We start from the raw sequence: 9,960 nt of genomic DNA on the forward strand, positions 1-9,960 counted from the left end.
GTCATTGGGAAGAAGGAGGAGAAGGAGGAGGAGGAGAAGAAGGAGGAGGAGGAGGAGGAGGGGGAGGGGAGGGGGAGGGGAGGGGAGGGGGAGGAGGAGGAGAAGAAGAAGGGGAGGGGGAGGGGAGGGGGAGGAGGAGGAGGGGAGGAGAAGGAGGAGAGGGAGAAGAAGAAAAAGGAGAAGGAGAAAGAGAAGAAGAAGAAGAAGGAAAAGGAGAAGGAGAAGAAGAGGAAAAAGGAGGAGGGGAGGGGGAGGGGGAGGAGGGGGAGGAGAAGCTATAGACAGAAGACAAGACAAAGGGAAATTTTGAATGGGGATGAGGAAGAGAGTAAAAGCTGAGATACTGGAAGACTCAGTCTACATCACATAAGATGTTGGTCTTAGGTCCCACTGCTTCAAAAGCAGCCTCTGACCTCTACTGTGTCTTCCAATTGAACAAAGCCGTGGTCCTATAAGATGTAAGCTGTCCCCAGAAGACCAAAGACCGGGGTTGCCAATTTTAGCAAATAGTACAGGATAGTGGGAAGTAGCCGCATAGCACAGGGAGATCAGCTCGGTGCTCTGTGACCGCCTGGAGGGGTGGGGTAGGGAGGGTGGGAGGGAGATGCAAGAGGGAGGGTTTATGGGGATATATGTATACATATAGCTAATTCACTGTGTGATACAGCAGAAACTAACACAACACTGTAAAGCAATTATACTCCAATAAAGATGTTAAGAAAAAAAAAAAGAATACAGGAAACCCAGTTAAATTTGAATTTCAGATCAATGAATACTTTTTTAGTAGAAGTATGTCCCATGTAAATATTAGGGACATTCTTAACACTAAAGAAAAAAATTTATTTGATGATCTGAAATTCAAATTAACTGGGCAACCTGTATTTTCTCTGGCAACCCCTCCCCAAGACGGTCCCTTTGGATCCTGCCCACTAAAAGGGACAGAAGCCCCACAAGAGGCCAGCACACTTCCCAGAGCCCAATCTCCTCACTAAAAGGAAGACAAAAGGTCCCACACTTTCCCCTCCTGCCCCCAGGTGCCCAGTACAATCTGCTCCCATCACCCCCGCTTCAGTCCACCCTCTCCTGCCCTTTATACCCACGTGGAGAAATTCCACTGATACAAGGATACTTGGAGGGTTAATCCTTCTGATACCAAGTCACACTTTAACTCATTCCCTCCAGGCCAAGGATTAAATACTGCCCCTGTAGGGGTCAGGGCTACAGCAGACCCTGAAAGCTGAGAAACACCCCACACACTCACATCAAGTGAGGAGAGGCTGCCAAGGAAAGGGAGGGACGGAACAAGGAGAGAGAAGAAAGGAGGGGCTGCCTGGCCGGGCTGCTGTCCCCCCTACAGAGCCAGCTCAGATTCAGTTCCAGGAGCAGCTTGGCTGCGGAAGCAACGGCAGTCCCTCTCCACCAGGGAAGGGCAGCGGGCGGACCGGCACACAGACGGAGGGCCTGGGACTGGAAGTCCTCAGCCCCCAGCCTCTCGGCCAGGCCTGGCCCCATGGCCTTCAATGACCTCCTGCTGCAGGTGGGGGGCGCCGGCCGCTTCCAGCAGATCCAGGTCACTCTGGTGGTCCTCCCCCTGCTCCTGATGGCCTCCCACAACACTCTGCAGAACTTCACCGCCGCTGTCCCCACTCACCACTGCCGCCCGCCTGCCGACACCAACCTCAGCAAGGACGGGGAGCTGGACGCCTGGCTGCCCCGGGACAGGCAGGGGCGGCCCGAGTCCTGCCTCCGCTTCACCTCCCCCCAGCGGGGGCTGCCCTTTCCCAACGGCACAGAGACCAATGGCACGGGGGCCACAGAGCCCTGCGCCCACGGCTGGATCTATGACAATAGCACCTTCCCTTCCACCATCGTGATGGAGGTGAGGAGACCTGGGCCCCTCGGTACACCATCCAGAGTGTGCTTTCCCCTCTGACACACACACACACACACACACACACACACACACACACACAGACTGTCTCAAATTCTCCAGAGGCCAAGACTGGAAAATGGAGAAAGGGGTTCAAGATGGGGGTCTTTGTAGGAAAGGGGGAGGTGGGAGTTGTAGGGGTCAAGAAAAGTCTCTCAGCTCCTGGGGCCAAAGAGAAGAGTCAGGGGAAGAGGGTGACACAGGCCTCAGAGGACCAGCCGGAAGGAGGGCGAGGGGCTGCCCTGCAGCCCAGGCTCGCCTTGGCCTGACCCTTGCCCCCTCTCCCCACAGTGGGACCTCGTGTGTTCTCGTAGGGCCTTACGCCAGCTGGCTCAGTCCTTGTACATGGTAGGGGTGCTTCTCGGAGCCATGATATTCGGGCACCTGGCAGACAGGTCAGTCCTGGGCAGGGCCAAGGAGCCGGGCTGGGACTGGGGGCTCCTCAGCTGGGCTTGGGGGGCCTAGGTGGGAGGTTGGCATCACCAGCTGGGGCTCATTTGAGGACCTATAGCACAGCCCCATGATCAGTCAAGGGTCCTGCAAAGACCCCCACCCCAGGGACCCACCCAGGGCCAGCGCCCCTCTTCCAGCTTAGCCTGGCCCTGCTGGTCCTCAGGACCCGTGCTGCAGGTCTTCCTTCCCCCGACAGGCTGGGCCGCCGGAAGGTGCTCATCTTGAACTACCTGCAGACGGCTGTGTCAGGAACCTGCGCCGCCTTTGCTCCCAACTTCCCCATCTACTGCGCCTTCCGGCTCCTCTCGGGCATGTCGCTGGCGGGCATTTCCCTCAACTGCATGACACTGAGTGAGGGAGGCCGGAAGGGCAGGGCAGGCCCCTACCCACTCCCTTCCGACCACCCAGCCCTGCAGCCCCTTTCCAGCCTCCTCTCCCAGCCCACCCCTCTTGCACTCAGCCTGTCCCGCCCTTCCAGCCAACATAACAGCCTTTCTCCCGGGGCTCACACCTTCCTGACCTCTCATTTAAACATGTGATTGCAAAGTCCATTGTTAGGGCCAGGTAATTCCCATAAATGACTGAAGCAGACAACAGGCCCTAGGCAGTGGTGAGGACTGTCTCTGAAAGAGAGTCACATCCATCCAGAGGGGCCACAGCCACTCAGCCGCTCCAGCCAAGAAGTCTCGAGGCTGTCAGATCTTCCCCCACCCTTTTTTATCAGTGTAAAATATCCCAATTTTTTTTAACATTTGCAATTAATTCTCATATTTTTAACATAGGGCAAGCCAGCATCATATAGACCAAACACACTTATGGACTGAGCATGGCCTGTCCATGAGTCATCAGTGTGCCTCCTTGGATAAGTCACCCGCCTTCTCCCTGTTTCTCAGATGAGGAACCTGAGGCTGGGGAGAAGGGAAAGGATTTACCCAAGCCCAGAGGGGAATCTAAGGATTTGGGATTCTCCAGACTAGGGCTGGGGCAGGACACCTAGAGAATCCAGTCCCAAAGGCCAATCTAAGTCTTCAAGCCACTGCCCCAGCTGCCAAATCAGGAGCCCACAAGGAACGAAACTGGACCTCTTCAGACAGAAGCAGAGAGGTGGTCCCACTCCCACCTCAATTCTCCAGAGTAGAGGAAAGCTGCTGTCTCCTCTGAGTTGCTCTGGCCGCTGAGGCTGAAATCCAGCCCAGACTGAGAAGGACCAGAGGGGCGGGTGCTGTTGAGGATGGAATGAATGGTCAGAGATGCTCTGAAGGGAAAGAGGACCCTGGCCAGGACAGTAGGTTGGAGAGGAGCAAAAACACACAGCAAGGGAGTGGAGGGGACAAGTCCTGGGGATTCCAAACCTACCTCCCATCCCCACCTCCATCACAAGCCCCCCACTCCCCCTCCCATGGCCCCCAAGCTCATTTGATATATCTTCCACTGAGCTTTGGGACAGACCAAGGTTTGAACAGAGAGAGGGGTCTTGGCGGGCTCCACGGGTCTCCACCCACCTGGCACCCAGTAAGTTCCACCACTCTGTTCTAACCCTCTTTTCAGATGTGGAGTGGATGCCCATCCACACGCGGGCCTGCGTGGGCACCCTGATGGGCTATGTCTACAGCCTGGGCCAGTTTCTCCTGGCTGGTGTGGCGTATGCTGTGCCCCACTGGCGCTACCTGCAGCTGCTGGTCTCCGTGCCCTTCTTTGCCTTCTTCATCTACTCCTGGTGCGTGGGGCCCAGAGGGATGCGAGGGACGAGACTTCCCCCAGGTGTCGCCCGCAGAATCAGAGAAGGTCAAACCCAGGCCAGTGACTCAGTGTGACCAATGTGGAAACTGAGGCTCTGGGGGGAAGGACTTGCCCCAGGGTGTCCGGTTCTCTGGCTTCCCCAGCTCCCCCCAGCTCTCCAGCCTACCTGCCCTGCTCCCTATACCCAGCACCCAAGGGCTGAGCTCCCGTGTTGGGGAATAAGTCATCACCAGGCTGGGCACTGCCTTATGGTCCTAGAGATTGGGGTGGGGCAAAGTCCTGGGTTCCCAATCTTACATAAAGTCCCACTGCAGACCTCTGGAAAGCTCATGTCCTACCTCCAGCCCCAGTGACTGGAACTGAAGCCACGCCAACACCCACGCTCACCCCTGCTCCCAGGTTCTTCATCGAGTCGGCCCGCTGGTACTCCTCCTCTGGGAGGCTGGACCTCACCCTGAAGGCCCTGCAAAGAGTGGCCTGGATCAATGGGAAGCGGGAAGAGGGGGCCAGTCTAAGTATGGAGGTGAGACCCCTGAGACCTCCCATGACACCGCACCAGGGCTCCATCCCTAAACCCAGGACTCACAGGGCTTCTCTGAGTGAGGAGCTAGGCTGGGAGGAGCTCCTATGGAAGTCCAAGCCCTGAGCCCGGTCCATCCCGGCAGGTGCTCCGGGCCAGTCTGCAGAAGGAGCTGACCCTGGGCAAGGGCCAGGCCTCGGCCGTGGAGCTGCTGCGCTGTCCTGCCCTTCGCCGCCTCTTCCTCTGCCTCTCCATGCTGTGGTAGGCCCAGACAGACAGACTGATGGACAGAAAGACAGACCAAGAGACTAAAGACTGGTTGGGGAAAGAGTGGACACAGGGGATGGAAGAAGGGAGACGAGAGGGAGGAAGTCTGCAGACCAGCTATGAGAGGCAGGAATCCCCCACCAGAGAGAGTCTTAAAGAACCAGATGACCTCCAGCCTCAGTTTGCCTCCAATCCCCAAACTGGGCATCAATCTCTCCATATTCTTCTCCTTTTATCAGCTCTGTTCCAATATGGAAACACTTCATCGGTACTGATGGCCCGCAGAGTCAACAGAATTACATCACAAAGGCAGAGACAAGGATGGCTTGCAAAACATTGAGAGACATCACTGGCCTTGTGGTGCCTGCCAGAAACACCGGCACAGGCAAAACTCGTCTCTGAAAGTACACTCTGGCCAGGGTTGGGACCAGCCAAAAATCTTCCTTTCCCACTGCAACATCACCCATTACCCCTCTTACGTGCTACTCTCCCAACCCCATCATCATAGCAATCCCATGACAATTAAGAGAAACATGGTCAGAAGGAACAATCCTGCCGGTGATTTCTTTGCTTCCAATTTGGGCTTTACTCCAGGTTGTGGGTTCTGTCCAACAACCTGAGCTTTATATTCTGGGCTCTTGACATCTTAAGAAGCACAACCACCATCCCAGGACCACGGACAGGTCCTGGAACACTCCGGCCTCTCCCAACACCTTGGCCCTAAATGCATGGCTTTGGATATCCACTTGTCCTCCCTCAGTCCAGTATCAATAGATAAAATAAAGACTAAAACTGTGTAAATCCTACATGGCAACTAAGTGAAAATTCCCTAACACACTGGGGACACGATCAGAAGACTGAGAAATCTGGGGTATCGGAGGACTACCCCAATACTTAAAGTGCATACTAAATGACAGAAGAAATATTAGGCAAGGTAGATTCCAGGTTCTTAAACAGGGTAACCTGTGCAGCTCACCCCTGTTCTGGACGAGCACTCCCCCGTCTTTAATCTTCCTAACAAACTCCATACCCCTTATCCCTCCCCACCAGGTTTGCCACTAGCTTTGCCTACTATGGGCTGGTCATGGACCTGCAGGGTTTTGGGGTCAGCATCTACCTAATCCAGGTGATCTTTGGTGCTGTGGACCTGCCTGCCAAGCTTGTGGGCTTCCTTGTCATCAACTCTATGGGCCGCCGGCCTGCCCAGATGGCCTCACTGCTGCTGGCAGGCGTCTGCATCCTGATCAATGGGGTGGTACCCCAGGGTGAGCACCCGTGAACATCTTGGCCCCTCATCCTTGGCCACACCCCCAGACATGACCCAACTTCTCAGCCCGCACTCCCGAGATCTGCTGACCCCCTCTCTTCTCTCTAGATCAGTCCATTGTCCGAACCTCCCTTGCTGTGCTGGGGAAGGGCTGCCTGGCCGCCTCCTTCAACTGCATCTTCCTGTACACTGGGGAGCTGTACCCCACAGTGATCCGGTGAGTGGGAGCTTAATGGGAGGGGCTTGGGGACAAGACATTCCCCCGCACACAGGTCAGACCCAGAGCAGAGTCCAGTATGCCCCAGCCCAAGGCCCCCTCCCAGCACCTAACAGTGAAAGGTCTATATCAGCCGCTCAGTACACACCTAGGCGCCCCACTAACCTCTTACCTGACATAAGGGGAAGATTTGAGCCACCAACTGGGACAGGGCTGGAGGCCAAGAAGACACATCTCAGAGGCAGTTAATTGAAGTCCCCTCCTTGATCTCCAAAGCACAAGTTAGAAGCTGCCACAAAATCTACATTCCATCTTTAACCAAGTAGTATGTCTAAAACCAAAGACCACAAACATGAAAGTGATTTTTTATCACAGAGCAACCACTTAATAACGGTGTTTCTGGGAGTTGTATGGATAAACACGGCACTGCTTTTTTGAGTGCCAAGGTTTCAGGGAGGGGGTATTTTTGCATTAAGACACCAGAAACACATATCTATTTTAAGAATGGGATGCACAACAACAACAACAAAAAATAGAATGGGGTGCAAAATTCATATGAGATGTCAAAGAAATGCCAGGCTTCCCTAGGCTACTTGGAATGAGAACCGCAAGGGGTCATGGTTACTGTCCTGTACCTTCAAAGGATTTCAGCTGAAAGAACGATAGTATAAAGTAGTACTATGTGCCAGGCACTGTCAAACTGTTTACAAATATCAACTCTTTTGGTCCTCATAACAAGCTTATGAGGTAGGTACTATGATAATTCCCATTTTCCAAATGAGAAAACTGAGCCACAGAGAGGTTAAGTGCCTTGCCCAAGGTCACACAGCTTATAAGTCAGGAAGCTTAGATTTGAAAGCAAGCAGTTTATCTCCCTAGGCAAAGTTTTTAACCTCTGCTCTCATAGAGAATGTTCTTAACGTGCAGAGTCCAGGTCCCTTCCCCTGGGGATTCTAATCCAACAGGTCTGTGTGGAGCTGGGGCAACTGTAAATCAAATCCCTCAGGTGATCTGAGAACAACTGGCCGAACTAAGCTAACTCTACAGTTCAGGAAACTGTCCAGAGAGGGCAAGAGACTTGCCCAAGGTCACAGAGCAAGTTAAAGGCAGAGGCAAAATTCAATCTCCTGATTCTCTGCCCAGAGCCTTTCCCAACCTGTTTTGGTTTTGTTTTTTTTTTAATTTCCAAAATAAATGCAACAGAGCAGGCACCAGTGGGTCTCCCGGGGCTGGGCCCGAGCTGCCCTGGCCCCAAATTCAGCCAGAACCGCAGCTTTCATGCCAGAACTCTAACCAGCACCCATCCCCCTGGGTCCCGCAGGCAGACAGGCTTGGGAATGGGCAGCACTCTGGCCCGAGTGGGCAGCATTGTGAGCCCACTGGTGAGCATGACCGCCGAGATCTACCCCTCCGTGCCTCTCTTTATCTACGGCGCTGTCCCCGTGGCCGCCAGCGCTGCCACTGCCTTCCTGCCGGAGACCCTGGGCCAACCCCTGCCAGACACGGTGCAGGACGTGGAAGACAGGTGGGCCTCCACCCAGAGACAGCAGGGACTCTCCCCGGGTCACACATCCAGGCTGGGGTGGCATTAAGACTCAAACCCAGGCCTCCTCTTCCAGGCCAGGGCTCTTTGTCCCTGTGTCCCCAATAGGCTGAGAGTCTCCTGGAGTCCTTCCTGGGGCTCGCGGCTCCAGGGAGTGGTAGATGCTTGGGGCAGAGAGCTGGTAGCTGGGCACAGCTGAATGGAGAGCCCCCTGGGAGCCCCAGGCTGGCCTGGGGGCTGCATACCGAGGGCACCACTCTCCTGCCCACCCACCCACCCCGACCTGCCACAGGAGGAGAGGGAAGAGGAGGCAGCAGCGACAGGAGCGAAAGCAGATGGTCCCGCTCCAGGCCTCAGCACAAGCGAAGGACGGACTCTGAGCGCTGAAAAGGAGCCTTACAGAGCCCTAAAGGAAGACAGGGTCCTACAGGTCCTGGGCCACTCGCAGGAGAAGGGGGAAGGGGGAATGGCGGTCCAAGTGCTGGGGCTATGGTTCAGGGAGCACTCCCCAGGGGCCCCCCTCTCTGAACAGACACCACGAAGACCGCGTATTAAAAGGTTTGTGTGCAGCACCTCCCTTTGTCTCTCCTGTCTCAAAAGTAACAGCCACTCCGCTTCAGCCAGCTTCCAGTCCAAAAGAGCATACCATCCAGTCCCCCCACCCTCAATCCCCAGGACTTTACAAACCATCCCAGGCAACTGGAGAAGAACCTCTTACCTCGGCCCCCTCCCCTGGCCCTGCTTTCCTCCCTCTTCCCTCCTTCCTTCTCTAACCTATCTAAATATTGCTATTTCTGAGTTTTAAATCCCTTACACTCCACCCCTTCCCTATCAGGCTGGAAACTGACAAGGGACTAAAATGAAAGCAGCCAATCAGCGGCTTTGTTTCAGGATCCTCCCTCTCTGTGAAAGCTCCTGGGAACTTCTGGCAGCAAAGGAGGAGAAAAAAGAGAGCAGCTGTGACGTCAGGATGCTGATCCCTGCTCCTCTGGATTCCAGCAGGGTCTGGACTCAAAACCAGTTTGCCACTTCCAGCTGTGCCCCTGGAGATTCAGCCTGCTAGCTGTCCTAACCCTCCGCACTGCACTTCCCGGCCTTTCTTTGCTGCTCTGCCTCCAGCGGGCCCTGGGTTGGTGGAGGGGAAGGAGGAGGAAAAGGGAGGGTGGAACCCAGCCAGAGAGCCACCTCTGAGTGCTAATTTGGTGCCAGGCATGGTCCTAAGCACTTTGCATGTATTAACGCATTCAGTCCTCCCAGGAGCCTTCTAGAGATAAGTGCTGGTATTATCCCCATTTTACAGGGAAGGAGATCAAGGCACAGAGTGGTTAAGTAACTTGCCCAAATTCACACAGCTATTAAATTGCAGAGTCAGGGTTAGAAGCAGACCACGTGGAATGTGTGTGCCAGGACATCCCCCCTCCCCACCAAATGCCCTGGGGGCTGTGAGGCACTGAGACTTTGGCCTCTTCCACCCCCAGGGCTGTGCTTCCACTCCTCCCTCCTGAGCTGAAAAGAGACCGAGAAGGGGGGGGTGGGGGGGATGGAGGAGACCGGATCACATGGTAGGAACCATGTGAAAGGAGGGATAGAAGGCAGTTTAGGGATCACAGCCAGGAAAAGAGGAATATCCAGTCACCTGCATCAGCAAGGGAGCTCCCTTCCGGGAGGCTGGGGGTGGGGGGTTAGAGTGGGGAGGCCATGGGAAAAGATAGTCCTCTTAACACCCACAGGTGGCAGGAAGGAGGGGGCCAGCCGTGCCCTCTAGCACATGTACTTGCTTAGTCATGCTTGTCTGCTGACACACTGCCCCTTACTCTTTCCCCTGCAAGCGACCCAGCTGCCCAGACCCTCGTCCCCGGGAGAAAGTTCACACTCTCAAGCTGTACACATTGCCTTCCAGGTGGGACCCGAGGGCTCGAGCTGAGTCAGGGCAACCTGGAGAGGGAAGGTGGCCTGGAGCTCCCCTGAAAAAGCCACAAAGCCCTGGGAGAGCTCAAGGCAGCTCAGAAAGCCAGAGGACAGA

At 55.2% G+C, this 9,960-nt stretch overlaps 1 protein-coding gene across 1 annotated transcript in view; it reads left to right on the plus strand.

Annotated features, from left to right (window-relative positions):
- SLC22A6 (solute carrier family 22 member 6) overlaps positions 1–8,445 on the plus strand; it is a gene marked incomplete at its 5' end in the record, with an annotated part of 34,795 nt that extends 26,350 nt beyond the window's left edge. Inside the window, 10 exon segments of the mRNA XM_079928354.1 lie at positions 1,358–1,879; positions 2,222–2,325; positions 2,580–2,734; positions 3,932–4,100; positions 4,523–4,646; positions 4,789–4,904; positions 5,961–6,175; positions 6,286–6,394; positions 7,716–7,919; positions 8,230–8,445. Coding sequence (XP_079784480.1) covers positions 1,358–1,879; positions 2,222–2,325; positions 2,580–2,734; positions 3,932–4,100; positions 4,523–4,646; positions 4,789–4,904; positions 5,961–6,175; positions 6,286–6,394; positions 7,716–7,919; positions 8,230–8,317 — 1,806 coding nt within the window. The 3' untranslated portion in view covers positions 8,318–8,445.
- Between the last annotated feature and the right edge of the window lie 1,515 nt (positions 8,446–9,960).

Source organism: Stenella coeruleoalba (assembly GCF_951394435.1).
Source record: "Stenella coeruleoalba genome assembly, chromosome: 8".
Classification (NCBI taxonomy): domain Eukaryota; kingdom Metazoa; phylum Chordata; class Mammalia; order Artiodactyla; family Delphinidae; genus Stenella; species Stenella coeruleoalba.